Source organism: Bubalus bubalis, chromosome 15 (assembly GCF_019923935.1).
Source record: "Bubalus bubalis isolate 160015118507 breed Murrah chromosome 15, NDDB_SH_1, whole genome shotgun sequence".
In the NCBI taxonomy this organism is placed as follows: domain Eukaryota; kingdom Metazoa; phylum Chordata; class Mammalia; order Artiodactyla; family Bovidae; genus Bubalus; species Bubalus bubalis.
Window position 1 is genome coordinate 55,886,519 of NC_059171.1, and position 21,996 is coordinate 55,908,514.

Genomic DNA, 21,996 nt, shown 5'->3' on the forward strand with positions numbered 1-21,996 from the left:
CCGACTCTTTGCAACCCCATGGACTGTAGCCTATCAGGCTCTTCCATCCATGGGATTTTCCAGGCAAGAGTGCTGGAGTGGATTGCCATTTCCTTCTCCAGGGGATATTCCCAACCCAGGAATCGAACCTGGGTCTCCCGTATTGCAGGCAGACACTTTATCGAGCCACAAAAGGATTGTCAGCTGGAAAATGATCAAAACAAACCTCAGAGAGAGAGACAGTAGAGGTTTTTGATAAAGTATAACATGTTGAGGTCCTAGACCAGGGGGGCATTCGAGGTGTTGGAGATAAAGGGATAAATGTGAGAGAGAGTTAGGTGACATACTTGATAAGATTTGGTGAACAACTGATTGTTGATAAATGAATGAAAAGGAGGGGTTGAAGATTCACTTCTAGTTCTCTCCTTGAGTGACTGGTAAGTAGATGTATCACTAACCAAGATAAGTAATAAGCGGGAAGAAGTTTGTGGAAGAACCTGAAGCTTTGGTGTGGGAATTCAGAGTGGTCTGTGGAATATTCAAGTGGGGATGTCCAGGAAGTAAGAGATAGGAGTTTAGAAGACTGACCTGGTCTAGAAACATAAGTTTAAGAATTATGACACATGAATGGTACCATTGGAATGGATGTCCGGAAAAATATGCAACATTAGAGGAATGCAGGACAACAATAGGAATCGTTAAAACACCAGGTCTTCTCGGTTGTTTATTACTGTATATCAAGCCATCCCAGACCTTAGTGGCTTGAACCAAAAAAAAGGTATGATTCATCTGGTGGGTGAGCTGGCTTTGGACTCAGTTGGAAATATCTGGTATTTATGACATTCCCTCTCTCCTTTCTCTCTTCTTGGCCTTTCATCTTAGTCATCCAGAAGACACAGAAGTTTCTGAGGTGTGTTTCAAGAAGGCAAGTGCCAAGACACAAGTCCTTGTCAAGACTCTGCTGACTTCATGTTCACTGATGTTTCATCGGCCAAAGCAAGTCACGTGGTCCCGGATTCAACACCAGGCGAGCCCAGAGTGGGGAGTGATTCATTGGGAACATTACTTATCCACGTAAAACATATGCTAAGAGATAGGCAGGAAAAGAGAAGCCACTGGAGAAAGACACATGAATCACTGTCCGAAAGAAACAGTAAGACATCAAGGAAGCAGAGTTTCCAGAAGGGAAGGGGCCACAGTGCCAAGTGTCACAGGGAGAACAAGAATGGAAGGAATAACAAGTGTTCGTGGACTTGGTCTTTGTTAACCTTTGCAGTTTCAAGAGTTGAGAGTAAAAACTGAATCACAGAGGGGAGAGAAAGTGAATGGGTGTTGAGGAAGTGTAGGCAGATGGTGCAGACTTCTTTTCTTAGAAAGTCAGAAACGAAATGAAGAGATGGAGTAGCATCTACAGGAGAACTCCCATTAAAGGGAGAGTAATCGTTTTTGTTTTTTTTTTTTTAAAAATGACAGTAATGTGCATTACGTTAGAGTAAGAGACAAGAGCCAGGAGGTAGAGGGGAAATGACATAGGAGAGTCAGGCCTATTGAGAGGAAGAAGCATCCAGCAGAGGGTTGATGGGAAGAGCAACACCGGGCTTTTTCAAACCAAAGAAAGGCTGGCAGCAATGGCAGTATGTTTACAGGCTGGGGTAGAGAGAGATGTCAGAAAGTTAAGCAAATGCATTTATAAAAGCTTCTTCCCCGCCCCCTCAATTCAGTGGTTAATCATCTCCTGAGATTCAAATGTTCACGGAGGGTCAGGAGATTTGAGACAAGGATTCAAGTCTTGGAACAGTCTCTACGGGGAAAAAAGAAGCTGTGAAAACGAAGTGAAAGGACCTTCCTGGAATCCTAGGACTCCCTGAGTCCTGAGCTGGGACTGCAGAGGCATCGGGTTGTTGCAACTTCCTTGAGTGATGTTCAACCCTGGGGAAAAGGAGTTGGACTGGAGAACTGCCCGGTTCACACGGGGGAGTCATTGCCATCTGCAGGGACCAAAGAGGATAGTTGGTCACATCACCAGAGCAGGTTCCCAGGGACCAGGCAAGATCACCTTCTATGGTTCATGAAATAGCCACAACACATGTGCTTTCTTTGAATCATACACATATCATCACACACAACTCGTGACTGTATGTGATTATATTATGCAGAGATTATTGGCCATCTCAAATCCTCTTTGGGGAAAGAAAGATGTTAACAACAACAGAGAAATAACTGAGTATGTCTCCTCTTCCTTCTATTCCCTTAAGTTCCAGGGTGGCTGGTTGGCTCATCTGGTTGGATTCCAATGATAACCAGGTCAAGGCCATGGGTGCTGTTTTTGTTCCGGTGATCTCAGCAGTGTCAGTATCATACAGGGGACATAAAAGGACATAATATTATCATTGCAAGTTCTTGGACAGTTCTAGGCTGAACTGTGTCAAACTCAAAGTTGTACTCTGATACGTAAAATGAGAACAGGTCATAATTTAAGGTTGCCTAATTCCATACCGCGTGTGTCAGACCTCATGATGCGCCTACATTTAACTCTGGTTTAGGTATTTGCCAATAACTCTTGCTAGCACATGGTGCACCAGTCCTCTTCCTCCTTGGTCAAAATATTCCCAGTAGAAAAAAATATTAGATTTGGCTTTTGCAGATCATGCTTATACAACAGATGAGGCATCTGCATTGTGAGAGACTGCCCTGCTGTGAATGAAAAAGCGGGATACAAACCCAGGTCTTCTCAACGCCAAACAGAAATCCAGTAATGGTGGAAAGACGCCATGCCTTCCTCACGATCCGCTGTGAACTGAACTCCTTTACATCGATTTGTGTACACTCACCTCTGCTCTAAAAGGGAAAAAGACATTTGACAGATGAGTCTGCACCCTGATTTTCACAGGATCTTCTTCAGGTTGCAGCTCTGGGTAAGACGGACTTGAAAATGATGCTACGAATCATGTCTCTCCTGGGTGGAGACACAAACACCTCTCTGCTCACTGCTGCACGGTGAAATATGGTTGTGGGAATGCATGCATCCAGTACCGCACTCAGATCTGTGAAAGCTTAGTTCAAGACCAGCACCCAGCAGGGTGCCTGACAGAGAGGAGGCACGTGACAAATGTTTATGGAATGAGCGTTGCATTTAAGGCACGAGGATGGCTGGATACAGAAAGGAATCATTTTAAAACTATACATATCCTGTGCACTTGAATCTGAAAGGAGAAGTATTCCTAATTTTATCTTAATTTGTAATTTAACAGAGTTAACTTCCTCCAAAGTAATTACTTGTTAATATGTTTCTAATGTGTTTCTAATGTGGTGGAGCTACTATGCTGGGGCTTTTCATTTAGAAAGCTAGCAAGACTCCATATTAACCTGTCTCCTAAGCCTTCCTCTTGGCAGTTTCCCTGGATGTCATTCTGCGGGCTGACTCTGGTTCCTGGGAAAGCACAGCTTCCTGAGATGTCAGCAGCGGGAGTTGAGTGGACCCGGGGCTCTGTCCCACCCACTGGGTCCCCGTCCTGTCCTCCCAGAGCTGCGGTGGGGCCACTGCCCTCAGGTCACATCTAAGTTACCTAGGTTGAAAGTCGCAGAAGCACAGCTACCCGTACTTCCCCCAAAACCTGTTTCTTGATTACCTCTCTCAAGAAGAGAAAATGTAATATTAGCACACGTCTCCCACCAAGAGTCAAATAGTACATGTGGGCTCAGAGAGGGTACAGATCAAGACAGTGGAATGAGAATAAATTGGGGGAAATGATACCATGTTCTATAATCACATGCATTTCCTTTGCCTCAAACCTTGATTTATTTATTTTGGCTATGCTGGGTCTTCATTGCTGCAAGGGCTTTTCTCTAGTTGCAGAGAGCAGGGGCTACTCTCTTCTTGCGGTGCTCAGGCTTCTCATTGCAGTGGCTTCTCTTGTGTAGCACAGGTTCTAGGGCACTTGGGCTTCAGTGGTTGCAGCTCCTGGGCTCGAGAACACAAGCTCAGGAGTTGTGGCACCCAGGCTTAGTTGCTCCGAGGCATGAGGGATCTTCCCGGATCAGGGATGGAACCTGTGTCTCCTGCATTGGCTGGAGGATTCTTTACCACTGAGCCACCAGGGAAGCTCAGACTGCTTCTCTCAGTCCTGCAGATTCCGTGCTCCTGACGCTGAAGGCGGGACCTTGGTTGGACCCAGTGCATCCCCTGGGAGCCCTGCCCCAGGCTCGGGCCCCCTCAGCGCTCTCTTCATGAGCTGAGATACAGTACACCTCAAGCCCAGACCACAGACAATGTCACTGAAAGATGGCCATAGTTGAAAGGCTGATGTTGTAAGACTTTCTCAAGTTACTCCTAAAACATTTGTATAAAGTAGAATTACTTTCTGTTTGACTATTTACCGATAAAAGTTGACCATCAGTTATTTATTAAGCTTTTCCTCTGTGGAAGATAGCATACCCTGGATTTGTGGAGGACAATACTAGTTGTGGTTATATTCGCTGCATCGCCCTCAGAAAGAGGACATTAAGCCAGAAAGAGACCAACCGTGAAGTATAACTAATCAAATAAATTAAGATTTGTCTTTTCAACAGAAGCTGCACGGGTATCATAGAGAATGAGGTGGATATTTGCGTCCTGATGTGCTGTCATCTCCAAGTCATACTGTTGTATTGATAAAAAAATGTCTAGGGACCTCCTTGGTGGTCCAGCAGTTGGGACTCTGTACTTCCACTTCAAGGGTGCACGTTCCATCTCTGGTGGGGGAGCTAAAATCCCACAAACTGCTCAGTGCAGCCAAAAAAGAGTCGAGATGCAGAAGAATGTATGTGTTATGTTCATAGCTGTGGGAAAAAGGACAGAGGAATTTGTAAGAAAACATATGTGTACATACATATGTGTACATATATGTATGCATATGCCTATATCCATGTTTGTAAATGCATAGATGTGTCTGGAATGATACAAAAAGGACTAGCAATAGTGACTGCCTCTAAGGCAGTTGTGGATGGCAGATACTTCTTCCTGTGCAAGCTGTCTCGTACAGTTTCAATTTTCTACTATATGTACAAATTACTTTTAATTAAAAAAATAGCTTATAAAACTAACAATAAAAGATAGTGCATGGGAAGTGGTGGACGAATAGTGTATGAACAACATGAAAGGCCCTCAGAGGAGGGCAAGCTTGCTCCAGGCTGGGGGGTCAGGATGGCTCATGGGGAGATGAGGACATCTGAACTGAGGTACCTGGGGTGGGTGGGCTTTGGGGTGCTGCTGGGACCATAGAACAGGGCAGTGTCCCCATCAGAAGGTACAGACTAAGTAAACTTGGAGTCAGATGAGGTAAATCAATGAACCTTTGCCTGGGTGGAGGAATGCAGTGGCATTTTATTCACTTAACGCACACACAGAATCATTCCAAAATGCATTTTAAGATGCTTATGAGATAAGCATTATTAAAATTATTAAAGGAGAAATACAAAATTATTAAAGGAGAAATACAAAATTATTAAAGGAGAAATACAAATGGAAGTCAGGACCTTGGAGAAAATATAAAATTTCTAATGAAAAGGATGAAGCCAATACTGGACTTTGCAATTTTATCTGAGCCTCTTGATAACCAGCATGAAAAGGGAAACTATAAACTCATAGCTTTTTCTATGGAAAGGATGGTATACCAGCTCTGTGAATACCAGTTCTTTCTGTTGAATTTTACAAGAAAGTGTCACATGGGAATTCTCACAGATGGTGAGTTGTGGGCAGGAGCAGTATCAGCAGGATAATGTTTAAAGTCTCTTGGTTGAAGGGCATCCAGGATGCAGAGGGTCACTGGTTAACTCAATGAAGTTCTTGGAAGAGTGGACAGATAGCATGTCTCCGAGGGAGTTTTCTCTGAACGTCCCTCTCTAGGCTGGGAGTTCTTTGTGTTGTTGGGTGTTTGTGTGCTTGGCTTGTAATTAGAGCCAGCCAGCGGGTGACGTGAGAGCAGGGCCGAGGTGGCTGCCAATCTGTATTACTGGTCGACAGCCAGGCACATGTTTTAGGACCAGACAAACACAAGTGTTTGAAACTCTTGAGAGTCCCTGGACAGCAAGGAGATCAAACCAGTCAATCCTAAAGGAAATCAACCCTGAATATTCATTGGAAGGACTGATGCTGAATCTGCAATACTTTTGTCACCTCATGCAAAGAGCTGGCTCATTGGAAAAGACCCTGATGTTTAGAAAGATTGAAGGCAGGAGGAGAAGGGGGTGACAGAGGATGAGACGGTTTGATGGCATCACTGACTCAATGGACATAAGTTTGAGCAAACTCCAGGAGATAGTGGACAGGGAAGCCTGGCAGGCTGCAGTCGATGGGGTTGCAAAGAGTCAGACACAACTTAGCGACTGAACAACAACAACAAACAGAAGTGTGAACGTCCTACCAAGAAAGCAGAGAAAGCTGCTAGCAAGTAGAGTTTCACCAGGATGACAGGCAACTCTGCCTTCCCCCTAGTGTGGGGCCACAGGTGTCCCTTGAGACAAATCCAGAATTATCCTCAGAGAGAAGCTTTGCCTATTCCAGAGCTTGAGTAATTGTTTATCTGATGCTCCAATATTCAACACTGAAGGAAGATGTCAGGTATGACCTTGGTCCAATGGCAGTTTATGGAATGGAACTGAGGAAAGAGAGACCAGTGGGGTGAGGGGCAGGTATTGTAATAGTTTGAAAGTCTGGACAAGGGCAATGTGTGTGAGATGCAAGGGGAAAGGGTTCTAACGCCCTAGAGAGATAGAACTGGCAGGTCTTTGTGACTGAATATGGGAGCCAAGGGAGAGTGAAGTTTGGCCCTGAGACTGGGAGCCCAAGATATTTACAAGGACAGCAGAAATGGCAGAAACAAAGAAGGTGTCAAGAGCAAAAGCTTGTGTGGGGGAAGATACATTTGTTTTTAGACATGCTGATTTTGAGACAATGGCGAATATCAGTTAGCCTAAGATAAAGGAATGAAGCTGGATTCAGACTTGGAAGCCACCTAAATAAAGAAGAGTCCTGATGGAAGTACATCGTTTCACCTACAGAATCATCTTGCTGAAAAATGAACTTGAATCAGCTCACACCTCTCCATCTGACCATAGTTTAGTGGAAATTTGGATGGGTGGAGGGATCGATGTGTTAAACAACCCTAGGGGGATGTGATCAGCAAAATTCACAGGGTGGATTTTGGGCACCAAGGAATGGGTGTTTTCTACAAATAAATTGTGGGGGCTGGGGTGTAGGAAAAGGGAAAAGAGGAATAAAATGATTAAGGGAGATTTATTAAAGAGTGATGTGTGTGGACCTTATTTGGATCCTGATCTGAACAAAGAGCAAACCAACTCTTTAAAAACTTTATGAGACAACTGAGGAAATGTGACTGCTTGGATATTTGCTGATATTATGGGGTTCTTCTTCATTTTTAGACATATTACTGTTTTCACGGTTAAGGCTTTTTAAAGGGTCCTCACATTTTAAAAGGGCTTCTCTGGTGGCTCAGTGGTAAAGAAACTGCCTGCTAGTGCAGGAGACATGGATTCAATCCCTGGGATGGGCGATTCCCTGGAAAAGGGAATGGCAACCCACTCCAGTATTCTTGCCTGGAAAATCTCACAGACAGAAGGAGCATGGTGGGCCACAGTCCGTGGGGTCACAAAAGAGGCGAACATGACTTGGAGACCAAACAACAGCAACGTTTTAAAAATACACTGGAATATTTACAGATGAACTGATATGATTTCTGAGATTTGCTGCAAAATAATCTGGTGGGGGGCATGGGGAATGGTGGGGTACAGACAAAACAAGAGTGGCCGTCAATGGATGACTGTTGGACTTGGGTGGTGTTACCTGGGGACAGGGTAAGGGGTCATTATACAATTCTGTCTCTCTCTGTGTTTAAACATTCCATAATAATAGGGTAAAAACAAATGGAGTGCTCACTCTGTGGAAGCACATTTCCTTTTAAAAGTAAGTGTCTATACCCAGGGGAGCAGGTAACCCAGAACAGAAAAGCCTGGGAAAGTCTCATATTTAAGGTGAAATCAGGAAATGAGGGACAATAGGTGGAACAGAACCAGAGCGTCCTCCTGGTTTGGAATTCAGCAAACTAGGGTTGGAGTTTAGCTTTAACTCTTACTAGCTTTGTCATTGTGAGCACATCATTGACCTTTGTAGGCCCACGAGCCTCAGTTTCCTTATCTGTAAAGTGGGGGTAATAACTGCATCTCCTCCATTGAGTCAATACAAGCTTTAGAGGAAATGATGTGTGTAAACCATCTGACCTGCCTGACACAAAATAAGTGCTCATGAAACATTAGTTGTTAGCACTGATGTTTTATCACTGATCAGTGTGGTCAGAAAACTGGAAGTGTTCCTGTCACGTCCAACTCTTTGCCACCCCATGGACTGTAGCCCACCAGGCTCCTTGTCCATGGGGATTCTCCAGGCAAGAATATTGGAGTGGGTTGTCATGCCCTCCTCCAGGGGATCATCCTGACCCAAGGATCAAACCCAGGTCTCCCACATTGCAGGCAGATTATTTACTGTCCAAGCCACCAAGGAAACAGTGATGTTTTACCACTGATCAGAGTGGTCATGAAATGTGAGAAAACAGCCAGAGCATGTAGTGTGATGGAAGGCAAGAGAAAATTGTAATGAAAGGGCAGTAATGTTAGTGTCATGTTACAATCAAGGAATCTGTTACTTTCATTGGATGATGTAATTTGGAGCTCACCGGGGACCACAAAGAGGTGGCGTGTGCCACCTGATGACAAGGAACTGGGTTAGGAGTGGTGATGAATCACTGGGAGCAATGGCTAAGTGAAGTGTTTTTCCTTATTTGGCGATGAAAGAAAGAAAATGGATGGAGCAGCAAAAAAAAGGGGGGGCTTTTCTCACAGTAAAAGGGGCTCTGGGGGAGAGGAAGAAGCCTGCAGAAAAGGAGGGAGGAGGATGCTGAGCCTGGAGCAGAGTCCTCAGCTACAGAGAAGAGATGGAGGTTAGAGATTCAGGGGAGGAGATTGACAGTGAGTTAGGTGGAGAATGAAAGCCGGACAAAGCCATGAGAGCAATCAGGGTTTCTGAGGACCCCAGAAGGCACTGGGAGGGAGGAAAAATAATGGAAGGGAAAAGATCAGAAGGAGACACTTGGAGAGTGACAGTGAGAACAGGGACTGAGGGCATGCCATCAGGGCTGGTGGCTGAGGCTATGAGGCTGGTGACAAGCGAGAGCAGGTTTGTGGTGCAGACTGGGGTCCCCTGCAGGCAACATCTGCACCTGGCCTGGTGGCAGAGACTGTGGCCTCCGATGACTCATCTAGGGTGACTGGAGCATCCACAGTGGCCCGTGGAGGAGCAGAGACCTCCAGCTTCCCGGGGCGGAACTGCAGGTGCTGGAGGTTGGGAATTGCTGGGAACACATCCTGGAGAGCCGAGCCAGGGAAAAACAGGACAAAGCCAAGCCGGCCCGGGAGACGCAGGGGCCAGACCAGAAGTGTTGAAACGTGACATCCTGCCTTTGTTACTACTGCGCCCTTTCTCCACTGGTAGTCCTCAGCTCCACCTCCCTCTGCCCCATCTCTGAGCCCCATATGAAGGACAGCACTTACTTCTTTGATTACCTGGTAAAAGGAGAAAACCTGGAAATTTAGGGCTTTGCTTAGTGTGAAAACTCCAGAGTCTAAATGTCATGACCTTTCAACAAAGGAGATTAGGAGCTGGGAAGAATATATCTGAAATCTAGATTAAACTAGATTATGGTATTGACATGTTTGTATCTTTTTTATACTCAGGTCTGGCCTCCCCTTCTTTTTGTCCCCCGATATTCGTTTCTCCTCTTCCACACCAGTGGGATTTTAGCTGGGGACATGTCTGCTCGGAATACAGACTGTGTATCTCAGCCTCCCTTGCAGCTATGTGTGATTAAGCTGCCCAGCAGTATGTGAGCAAGAATGCTGTATGTGAGCATCTGAGGAGCTTCCAGAAAGACAGCTGCTCTACACCCTACACCCTTTCTTGATTCCTTCCTGGAATTCCAGCCCGGCCTCTGTCTTGGAGCACAAAGACAGCCTCAGGATGGCCAAGTGAAGCTGAAAGAGAATTAATCCCTGAAGATTTGGAATGAAATGGGTATCAGCCCAACACTGTCTGTACTTGAACTTCTGCAGAATTGGGATCAAACTTCTATTTTGTTTATGCTAATGTTATCTGAGAATTTTTTGTTATGTGCTGCCAAACCTGACTCTATTGACATGTCAAGTATTAAAATTAGCAGGTTAAAAAAAAGATAACCTAAAAGATAAAGACATGATATTTATAAGAAGAGAATAAAATTACAGAAATAAAATTATAAGCCAAATTATCATCGATTAGACCAACCGATAACAATGTGTAGTTTTTTTTTTTTTAAACCATGTGTTCTTAAGAATACTCAGGGGGAGACTTCCCTTCTGGTCCAGTGGCTAAGACTTCGCTCTCTCCATGCAGGGGGCCCAGGTTTGATCCCCGATCAGGGAACGCAAAGCCACATGTCACAGCTAAGGATCCTGCATGCCGAAACAAAGACCTGGCGCAGCCAAATAAAGGAATAAATCAAAAACAAGGATGAGATGGTTGGATGGCATCACCAACTTGACGGACATGAGTTTGAGTAAGCTCTGGGAGTTGGTGATGGACAGGCAAGCCTGGTGTGCTGCAATCCATGGGGTCGCAAAGAGTTGGACATGACTGAGCAACTGAACTGAAGCATTTTTTAAAAGTATATTCAGTGACTTATTCAACAGGTTTATTGTGTCAGGCCTGCATCAGATTGGGAGCATGCCATAAAGAGGCCAAAATCCCTGACCTTTTGTGGGAAAGTCATAATACACATATGATGGGAGGAATAAACAGGGGGTGCCATGGGCACATAGGCTCCTCCTACAGCCTGAGGGAGGGGCCAGCACCAGCTTTCTCAGAGCTGAGCCCTTAGGAACACGTAGGATCTGTTAGACAAAGAAGAGGGAAGAAGTAGGGTGCCAGGCAGCAGGATCTGCTGTGCAAACACTTGGACTCGAGGGAGTATAGCTCTTTTGGAGGGCTGCAAAAAGAGCAGTTAAAAATGAGGTTTGTTCATGCAGAACAAGGCTGAGACATGACAAAACAGAGCCCCAAAACATGCATTAGCAGAGGCTTCCAGTGAAATGGAATGAGACATTACTCAGCATAATGTCTTCAAGTTTCATCTATGCGGTAGCACGGGTCAGAATTTCCTTCCTCTTTAAGGCTGAGTAATATTCCATTGTATGTAGAGATCACATTTGTTCATCCACACATCCACGGACATTTGGGTTGTTTCCACCTTTTAGGAGCTACCACATTTGTTTTGTTTTGTTTGTAACCACCTGTGGTGGAGGCTTAGTTACAGTAAAAAGAGTTGGGAGAGAAGTCTGCAGGGAGAGGATGAAACCCAGAGCAGAAAAGGAACAGAACCCATTTCTTCTTTTTTGCAAATGTGGCAACTGAAGTCTGAATAGCTCAAAGTCCCAAAGAACTGGGGTCTTCTGACCTTCAGACTGCTTTTTCTTCTAGTGCCATTTTTACCACAAAGCTAGTCTGAATCCAGCTGAACCTCATGACAGTCGAGAGCTATGGGTACTGCCAGATGCAGAGATCTGAAAGCTTGAGGGCAGAGGTTGGAACCCCACGGCAGGATGTCACACCTGCACAGAAACAGAGCTGGAGGGACTGTCCCAGCAAAACTGTCAGCATGCTTCAGTCTCCTCTCTGTGGGACCTTCCTCTCCACCTTGGCTGTTCACATGCTCTCATGTGTCCATCTTCTTCCCTTCCTTGCTCTCAGCAGGATAAGAACCATCTCTGCTGAGCAGGTAAAAGATTATGTAGGTGTTAGCTCCCAGTTCCAGTGACACCCCTCTCAGGGAGATTTATATTTTAACAGGCAACTTCAGAAAATGGATAGTGTTAGGACCCAAGAGAATGAGACTCTGAGGGTGGAACAGTACAGGGCCAGTGTAGGTATTCATGTAGGAGATGCCTCCTCTGCTTGGTAGGGGGGTGGCGGGGCGGGGGTTCCGTTAGAAGCAGCGGGAGGTTGCCCACCCAGCCTCCTTCCCAGGCAGAGTGCAGGCTCATTCACAAACATCTTAGGTCTCTGTTTCTTTTCTTTCTCAGAATTCTTCCTTGAGAGAAAATACATCTTGTGTTTATTTAGCCACCCACATCACGTGCATGATAGCTTTCTGCATGAAAGTTTTCAGTCAAACCTAGGATAATTAACCACTGGCCAAATATTTCAAACTTGGGTGAAGGAGTCAAGGATATAGAACTGTTTTGGTTGCCATTTTGCTACTTTATTCTCCAGGTTTATCATGGGTAAATAATAATAAATAAATACTGTCATTGAAGAATATCTTCCTTCTTTAGCCTTCGACAGTGAACACCAGACAAGATATAGCTTCACTGGGGCTTCCCTGGTTGTCCAGTGGTTAAGACTTCATGCTTCCATTGCAGTGACCCTGGGTTCAATCCCTGGTCAGGGAACTAGAACTCACATGAGACAACTAAGATCCAGTGCAGCCAAATAAATGCTTTTTTTTTTTTTCAAAAGAAAAAAAAAAAAGAGATAAAATCAGTCCTGAATATTCATTAGAAGGACTGATTCTGAAGCTGAAGCTCCGATATTTTGGCCACCTGATGTGAAGAACTGATTCATTAGAAAAGACCTGATGCTGGGAAAGAGTGAAGGCAGGAGAAGAAGGGGATGACAGAGAATGAGATGGTTGGATGGCATCACTAATTCGATGAATGTGAGTTTGAGCAAGCTCCAGGAGTTGGTGAAGGACAGGGAAGCCTGACATGCTGCAGTCCATGAGGTCACAGAGAGTCAGACACGACTGAGGAAGTGAGCTGAACTGAACTTAATTAATAATCTGCCTTATTTTCCTTTATCCATTTTTATTAGTTTCACACGCACACATATCACCTTGCTCCTGCATTCTACATAGAGTACCACAAATTCTAGACACACCAGCATCCTCTGTACCCTTACTACAAGGATTGTTTTTTATACAGGGTATCCCAATTGTCTCTAATATCAGCTATTACCCACAGATAAATGCAAGCATATATAAATCCTCCTTGAGGAGTCATAGTTTATGAAAAAGTAACTTATTTCCTTTATATATATACATACATATATATGTATATACATGCATTATATATATATATATATATATATATATAGAGAGAGAGAGAGAGAGAGAGAGAGACAGACAGACAGAGAGAGAGGGGCTTCCCAGGTAGCGCTAGCAGTAAAGAACCTGCCTGTCAATGCAAGAGCCATAAGAGCTAGGGGTTCAATCCCTGGGTCGGGAAGATCCCCTGGAGGAGGGCATGGCAACCCACTCCAGTATTCTTGCCTAGAGAATCCCATGGATAGAGGAGCCTGGTGGGCTACTGTCCACTGTCGCAAAGAGTCAGACACAACTGGAGTGACTTAACATGCAACATATATATATAGGCTTCCCTGGTGGCTCAGATGGTAAAAAATCTGCCTGCAATGTGGGAGACCCGAGTTTAGTCCCTGAGTTGGAAAGATCCACTGGAGGAGGAAATGGCAACCCACTCCAGCATTCTTGCCTGGAGAATCCAATGGACAGAGGAGCCGGGTGGGCTACAGTCCATGAGGTCATTCCATGGACTAACATTTTCACTTTCATACACACACATATATAATTCATATATAATTTTATTATTTCCGTGAAAATCAAATGTCTCCAATGACAAAGCAGAATGTGTAGGACAGTAGCAGGAACTACGAGTTATCTAGTATTTCAAGGCTGGCAGGATACATTATCCTCACATGATCCTCACAGACACAGTGGTCAAAATGACAAATAGTTGCTTAATTTATAAATGTAGACCCTTGGTCTCAGACGTAACTTGTAGAAGGTACAAGGCTATCTGATTTAGACCTGAGTCTTTTAATTCCAAATCCCACCCTCTCTCCTCTTTGCTACCTGTTGGTCATCACTGTCTGCATATCTCTGCTGAGCTGACTGCCCAATTAGCTTGAAATCTCTGCTAAAACCAACAAATGTAGCAAATGGCAATCTTAGATCTCAGCCTCAATGTGTGATTCTCTCAAGGCGTCACTTAATCAGGCTTGACATTTTTAAATAGGGCTGAAATGTACGTTGTTGTAGATATGTTCTTTATATTTATTTATTTACTTTTGTTAGGTCATGCTGTGCAGGTTTCAGGATCTTAGTTCCCCAACCAGGGATTGAACCCTCACCCGCAGCAGTGAAAATGCAGAACCTTTAACCACTGGACCACTGCAGGGAATCCCCTCTTAAAAGTAGCTATTTGTAAAAAATGTTTCACTATAAACAGTTTTTTAATAATCCTTTACCACTCTATAGTTTGGAAATAAGATTTTTTTTTAAGGTTTAAAAACTGAAAAACAGAACTAGCTAAAATGTAAGTAAAATATAGGATTTTTACTAAATCACAGTACGTAAAATGTTTTCTAAACTCAAAATTACCCAAGCTGACATGTGCAAAAGAAGCCATTTCTCTCACATTTTTTAAACCCTTATTATTTGTTTATAATAATCATTTGGTGAGTCCCATAAACAGATCTGATACATGCTGAGAGAATACTTTTGTGTAGAAATAGTAAATAATTATAATACATGTTTTTTCTCCTTTAAATACATTACTTGCTTTTATTTTTATATAATTTCATTGATTTTTTTGTTGTTATTTTACTAAAGAAATAAGCTTACCCTCCCTTCTTTTGAAAAATGTTTCTTACTGAACGCCCCTCCCTCCCACCAAGGTGTAACAGAATCAACAGACTAGTTGTACAGTAATGAGAAAACCAACAAGGATCTCCTTCAGAGTAAGGCTGCAGGGAAACAATCTGCAGTAGTTAAGATTTATTCCCCTATCCTCCCCTCCAAATATTACATCTCTCAACAAAGAATTCTTGTTGAGCTTTATTGGAAAGTGTGTGGCAGGGCGGTGTTCAGAAATACTACATATCTAAACGTACATATGTTAGTATTGTGAGCTTCAAGCACAAGGAAATGAGAATTTCAGTTTGTTATGCGGACATTTCTTGTAAGCAAAAGAAAAATACTAGGTGTATCAGGAGTTGTTTTTTTTAAAGTCAGTATCAGTGATTTCTTAACATATGGCTAATGGTATTTTTTTTAATTAATAGTAATAATAAACAAGGAACCAAAACTCTCAACTTAATACTCTTTCTTTCCATGCCTTCCCTCAATCATTACTGGGGCATTACTTTCAGCTTAGATTCAGAGTCTGAGTGTAAAATGAGTCCATTTAACCCATTTCTGCCTATTTGCATTGAACGGCAGCCACTGGCCATGAATTTCATTTCATAAACCACACACACTATTTCTGCTGAAAGAGATTTATTGTGACAAAAAAATCACGGTTTAAGTAAAATCTATTGTTTTTTTTAAATGTTACTCTTATAAAGAAACCTGTAACTAAGAGAAGAGGAATTCAAAACTGAAAAACTCAGCAATATAAAATGAATCAGTCAGTAGACACCTAAGGCTATCGGCTTCCTGTGCCCCTCACTGTGTGTTCTAAAAGGGTCACCCGGCTCCGACCACTACTGCCAGGATCTTCCTAGGAACTGGGAACAATGTTGAGCAGCACACAGCCCCTGCTCTGAAGGGCAGGACGACAAGCCACCACAGGAAAGGGCTATGGTTTGTTGCAGAGGTAGGGGTGCAGTGGGCGCCCCTAATTCTTTCACACTTTGGGGAAGGAGGTCAGGGAAAGGCAGGAAGCCAGTTCTCAGAAAAGAAGGAGACTAGGGAGGGCTGCAGAAACCAGAGCAGACTGGGCACATTTAGAGAATTTGAAAGCAGTTCAGGTAGGCTGGAACTGGGGACGGGTGGGAAGAGTGGCCGGTGGTGAGAGATCTAGCAGGAGACAGGATTAGGAGGGCCTTATAAAGAGAAGTTAAGGGGATAGGACTTTATCCTGAGAGTGACAAACATCCCCTAAGAGATTACACGCGGCACTTTACAATAAAACATCTATGTGGCTGCAATATCGAGATGTGGGTGGGGCAAAACCCCCGGACAAGAAGATGAGTGAGCAGGTAACTACAGTAACCCAGGTGGGAGACGCCGGTGGCCTGCGCGGAGGAAGCCAAAGCAGGGCAGCAGCGACAAACAGGCGTCAGAAGTACGGAAGTAAAGCGGGCCCAGGGGGTTAATGACTCGCCGATGGGGTGAGGGGCTGACGACCGAGCTGCAGCGATGCAGCTGCTGAGATGGGAGACGCGGCATGTTTGGAGGGGAGATGCCAAGCTCTTTGTAGGACACCCAGATGATGTTTCTGAGGCTTCCAGATTACCCACACCTGGACCTCAGGACGAGGTGGGCTGGAGCAGGACGACGCTCTGCGAGGGGACGAGACCATCTGGGAGGAGAAGGTGGCCTGGGACAGCTGCCCAGGGGGGTCCACTCCAGTGCGACCGGACAAAATTCCACTTTTCCTCGATCGCATCGAACGACAAAACATCTACGAGATTAAGTAGAGGTCATGGCTTTCATTTTGCAGGTGAGGTAAATGAGACTTCGAGGTGCGGGTTTGTTCATGTCGGCATACACACCCTATTCTACCCTAAAAACTAACTCAGTGTGTCTTGATTGCAGAAACATACATTCTTTCTCAAATTTTCGGTAGAAGAGATTGCAGAAATTAGTTTTAAAATGCCTTTTGTTCTTTTTCCCCGCCCCCAACTCCCATGATAAAATATTGTGATCAACTTTCAATTTTAATAAACTTCACCAGATACCAAAAATCTGTACCCACTTTAGAAAAACGCGGACAGAGGAAAATCTTAGGACGCATCTCACCAGTGAGTGCACAACTTCTTCAAGTTCTCCGTGCTGCATAAATAAGCCCTGACAGATTCTGGCTTCACGCTCATTAACTCGGCACGTCCATCCCTAGTTCTCTATCTCCGGGACTTGCTTGCTCGCCCCCGCGCCCGCCCTCTCCTCCCCCGCCTCCGGCTGCACCACCTGCTCCCGGCGCCGCCCCCCTCCTCCCGCCCGCGCCAGTTCTCACGCGCCGCCCGCGCCCCTCCCCGCCGCTCCCTCCCTTTCACTTCCGCGGAGCTGCCGAGTTGGAGCCGGTAGGCTCGGTGTCCGGCTCCTCCGCCAGTCCGCACTCCCTGATCGCCCGCCAGCCGCCCAGCGCCGCGCCCCCCACGAAGTTCTACCTCCCGCACCGCCCCCCGCGAGGACTCCAGGGGCGGTCCCGGGTCGGCCGCCGCTGATTGGCTGACTTCTCGGCGCCCCGCCCCCCCCCCCGTGCACGCGCAGGAGGTGGGGCGGGCCCGACGTGGGCGCGCGAAGCGCGGCCCCGAGGGCGAAGCGTCCGTGACCCGCGTGCCGGGCCCCGGCGTTCAAGCTCCGGCGACCGCGAGGTGGGGGCGGGCGGCGGCGAGGCTCACCCGGGCCGGGGCCTTACGTGGCGCTGAAGCCCGCCCCTCCCTCCCCGGCAGCGGCCCCCCCCAGCCGCGGCAAGCCGGGCGTCCCGCAGAGGCTGGGAGCTGCCCGAGGGGCCGTCGTCGTCGCCAGCCCGGTAGCCCGGATGTCGCTGCCCCCCGCGGCGGGGCCGCCGACGCGCTCCTCGGCCCGGGAGGAGGCTCGTCTTAAAGGGACAGCACCGCGTTCGAGCCGGAGGGGGCGGCGCGTCCTGCGCTCCGAGTGCGACCCCTGCCCCGGGGTCCGCCGCCCCGGGCCCGCTGCTCCAGGCCGGGGCGCAGGCGGGGCACGGCGTCCGGCCCCAGGATGGCCGCAGATGGCCGCCCGGAGGCCAGGTTTTCCTCCGGCCCGAGCGTGGCCGGTGGCGCCGCGCGGGGCCGGGAGGCGCCGGCCTGTGATTGGCCGAGGCCGCCGTGAATGCAGGACATTGTCTGGTCGCGGCCGTCGCTGTCCCCGCCGCCGCCCGGGCACTGGGCAAGATGGGTGCGAGCGGGGCCTGGGCGGCCCGCAGTCCCCGCCCCGGGGGAAACCCGGGTGGGAAACCGAACTTATACGAGGTCACGGCATCTGAATCTGGAGTAAAGGCGCTGTTTCAAAACACAAAATCATCTCCTCTAGGAAATAAAATCATTTGTGTTGCCATAAAGATTTTCTTTAAGATTAAAAATATTAATTGAAAAGGGCCAATTGTTATAAAAAACCGCTTAGTTTTGTCTTCAAGATCCCCTTAATTAGTATCTATGACGATTCTTTATAAAAATGTAAGCAGTATAGATGATATATACACATGTATTTGTGAAATAATTCTTTTCTATGCAGTACAACTTCTCTGGGTCTTAGTTTCCTTACACGTTAAAAAGAGGATACGGGGCTGGTAGATTTCCAAGTTTGCTTCCATTGTTAAAATAACTGATTCCAGGCGTAAAATCCTGATACATTCTATGTACTGGAATATATTTCAAGGCCTGGGAATAGATGAGACCTTTTGAAGAATCCTTGAGAAGATTATAGTTCTCCTCGGACTGTCTATGAAAATAAGTGGGAGTTATTTAAGTGGAGCTGTAATCTTTTAGTGTGTAATTTTGGCATCAAGGAAAATGAGCAGTAGAGAAATGTATGGAGATGAGTCAGTTATTAGCCAAAGTGAAGAGCAGGGTTTCCTTTCGTTCTCTGTAAGTTTTCTGGGCAATAGAATATTATAGTAGGGAACAACCATCTTTCCTATTTTGTTTTCAGTATCAAAACAGTCAGAAGAAGGCAAAAGAAAGAAAACACACATGAAAAAATCAATGCAGAACAGAAAACATTTGGAGAGTTTTGAATAAAATCAGTATTTGCTTTAAAAAAAACTGGATAGGAAATACTATTGCCGAGTTAAAAGCAGATACATTGATACAAATAATATTTTGTAGCTTGAGTTTCATGCCCTTTTCAAAACTAAAACAAAAAAAAAAAATCAGTGCTTCCATTTAATTGAGCAATCAACAAGAATTAGAGACTTGGAAATGACAAAACGAAGGAAGGAAAGTATCCAGAAAAGAAGATAAATTTAATGGGCATGATTCATTGCAAGAGACATGACCTCATTCCTTAATAGAGGGATTTCCACTAAACCAGATTTGATGTTAAATAAATTTAGTTTACAGACTTTCCTCAAAATTATATTAATTTGATATTGCCCCCCCCTTTTGGTATGGAAAAGGGAAGAAATATTGAGAAAGGAAGAAATAAAAGCAAGATATTGAAACATTGTTGCAGCTTCCTCAAATGACAATTATTGCAGGCTCCTCACCCTCACCCATCGTAATAAAGAAATGAAAAAGCAAAAATCATCAGTATAAAGACTCTAGCTGTCTCCAGAAGTGAAACATGAATAACTGTGTGGATGTCTGTCAGTGAAGCAAATTTACGTTTGATAATTTAAACTTCTAGCATTTGTTGATTTTTCTAATTAAATGAATTTTACTTAAAAGTTACTAAATTTTACTAGATATTGTCATACAGATTGTAGTAAGTTAGAAAAGAGGAAAACAAATATATATTAATGCATATGTGGAATCTAGAAAAATGGTATAGATCATCTTATTTGCAAAGCAGACACAGAGACACAGGCGTGGAGAGAACAAATGTATGGATACCAAGGGGGAAGAGGTGGCTGGAAGAACTGGGGGACTGGGATTGACATACACTATTGATACTAGGAATAAAACATAAGCAATGAGAACATACTGTGTAGCACAGGGACCTCTGCTCTGTGGTGAGTTAAATGGGAAGGAAATCTAAAAAAGAGGGGAGATATATACATATGCATAGCTGATTTATTTTGCTGCACTGCAGAAACTAACAGATTATAAAGCAACTATACTCCAATAATTTTTTAAAGTTATTAAAATTTAAAGGTTAAACCGAGTGCAATAGGTTGTTTACAATCAACACAAGCAGCAAATAATATGATACAGTCTATAAGGCATGAAATGTCTTACCAAAGATGTTTGAGACTCTTCCAGCAAGTTTCTTCCTTCAGAGTTTTGCTTTGATATTTGATGTGTAACTATAGGCTCGTCTGTATAGAGCAGTAATGTTTATGGAACACTTGGTCTATGCCAAACCTGTCCTAAATATCTTCTTTCATCTTCACAAAAACCTTGGGAGCAGGTGTAATTACCCCCATTTTAAAGACTTGGAAACTGAAGCTCTAGAGGTAGGGTAGCTTGTCCAAAGTCAGGTAGCTGGTGGGTGCAGAGCTGGGACTCGGGCCTAAAATCCTGAGTCTGCTCAAAGCTGCTGGCTCTGTCACTCACTAGATAGACTTAATTATTTCTATGAATATGATTATTCATCTTTTATCAGTTCTTTTTGACAGTTATACATTTAAATACTTTTTCATTAGCCCTTTCATTCATCTTTTGGGTGACCATGTAGACACAACATTGCCACCTGTATTTACTTTGCTACCAAAAGTCAAGCATCTCTGTCATTTTTAAAGAGAAAACTTCACTCAGGTTTCCGTCTCCTGTTCTCTTACAGACAGACACGGACATAGCACATGAGCAAGCCCCCTCACCCTCTGCTTTTCTGTCTTTTGCTTTTTCTTCTCTCTTTCTTCTTTCAGACATACTGCTTCTCATGCTGTGTGCTAAATGGCTTCAGTCATGTCTGACTCTTTGCAACCCCATGGACTATAGCCCACCAGGCTCCTCTGTCCATTGGATTCTCCAGGCAAGAATACTGGAGTGGGTTGCCATTTTCTCCTCCAGGGGATCTTCCCAACCCAGGGATCGAACTGGCATCTCCTGCATTGGCAGGTGAATTCTTTGAGGACCCCCTTAATATCTATTGGCTGTGTTAGCTACATTTAACTGGTCAGTCTCAGAACAGATCTAGGGTGTTCAGTCATTCAGTTAGTGTCTGAATGCTTACAAATCAGCCAGTCCTTCAGAAGATAGTGAAGGGAGGAGGAATCAAGAATGCAACACAGGGACTTCCCTGGTGGTCCAGCGAAGAGTCCACCTTACAATGCAGGGGATGCAGGTTTGATTCCTGGTCGGGGAACTGAGAGCCACATGCCACGGGACAACTAAGCCCCTGTGCTGTGATGAAGAGCCTGAGTGCTGCAACTTACACTTGATGCAGCCAAAAGTAAGAAGTAGAAACATATTTTAAATAAAAAGAATACAAGACAGGAATGTGGGGGATTCAGTAGCATAAAGCTGAGGCAAAGGGCTGTACCTTTAAGACTTTTTTCCCCTGCCTTTTTTCTTCAGTCTGTACCTTTAGCTGAAAAGTGGCACATCCTTAATGACAATCAAGGATGCAGAAGACAATCAAATGTCCTCACATTTACCTTGCTCTGTGGAGGCGCTGGTTCCATGGTTAGCGGCCATTGCTATCTTCAGCTGTAGCTCTGCCCAGGACGGGGAGAGTGGGCAGCCTGCCTCAATTCTGGCCATCACTCCTTCCAAGGGCTTGTATCAGGAGGGTTAAGAAATTAGCAATAAAATTATTCTGAAGGGGATCATTTGTGGTTCATTAATCCATGTGATTTCTGATGCTCATTATCACAGGAAATTGAGTTGGCTAAGTCTGTTTAACTTTTGTGATGAAGGATCAGTGTTAGGATTTGATGTACCTGGGGGCTGAGCGGCATAAAAAAGATTGCATTCAGCTGTCCTCCACTCCCCCCAGCACCCGTGGCAGCATTCCCCACTCTTCGTCCTTGGTCACCAGGCTTCCTTTGTCTCCAGCGAAATGCTGGCAGGGAAGCCCCCCAAGTGAGCAGCATGCAGGGCAGCACAGTGCCCGACAAGCCCAACCCGCTGAGTCTCAATGCCACCAGCGGGTGACGGGCACGGCCACCATCAGTGTCTCAACAGCTCAAGTGCCCAGAGAGGCAGGGGAGACCCTCTGCAGGCCCCACAGAAAATCATCTGGCTTCTTATTAGCCAGTGCTTGTCTTTTTATTTACTTTTTTTTTAAACAA

The 21,996-nt window shown here is 45.1% G+C and overlaps 1 protein-coding gene across 1 annotated transcript; it reads left to right on the plus strand.

Annotated features, from left to right (window-relative positions):
- Positions 1-16,563: 16,563 nt before the first annotated feature.
- LOC123464930 (sulfated surface glycoprotein 185-like) lies at positions 16,564-17,305 on the plus strand. Its single transcript, XM_045162760.1, has 2 exons — positions 16,564-16,586; positions 16,978-17,305. The coding sequence occupies exons 1-2, from the start codon at positions 16,564-16,566 to the stop codon at positions 17,303-17,305; spliced, it is 351 nt and encodes a 116-aa protein (XP_045018695.1).
- Positions 17,306-21,996: the final 4,691 nt, after the last annotated feature.

What these genes read in the sequence shown, in the direction of transcription:
- LOC123464930 (XM_045162760.1), top strand. Translation starts at nt 16,564, where the DNA reads ATGGCTTTCATTTTGCAGGTGAG. An exon ending in GCTTTCATTTTGCAGGTGAG is followed by an intron (nt 16,587 to 16,977) that starts GTAAATGAGACT and finishes GTCCATCCCTAG; the next exon opens with TTCTCTATCTCCGGGACTTG.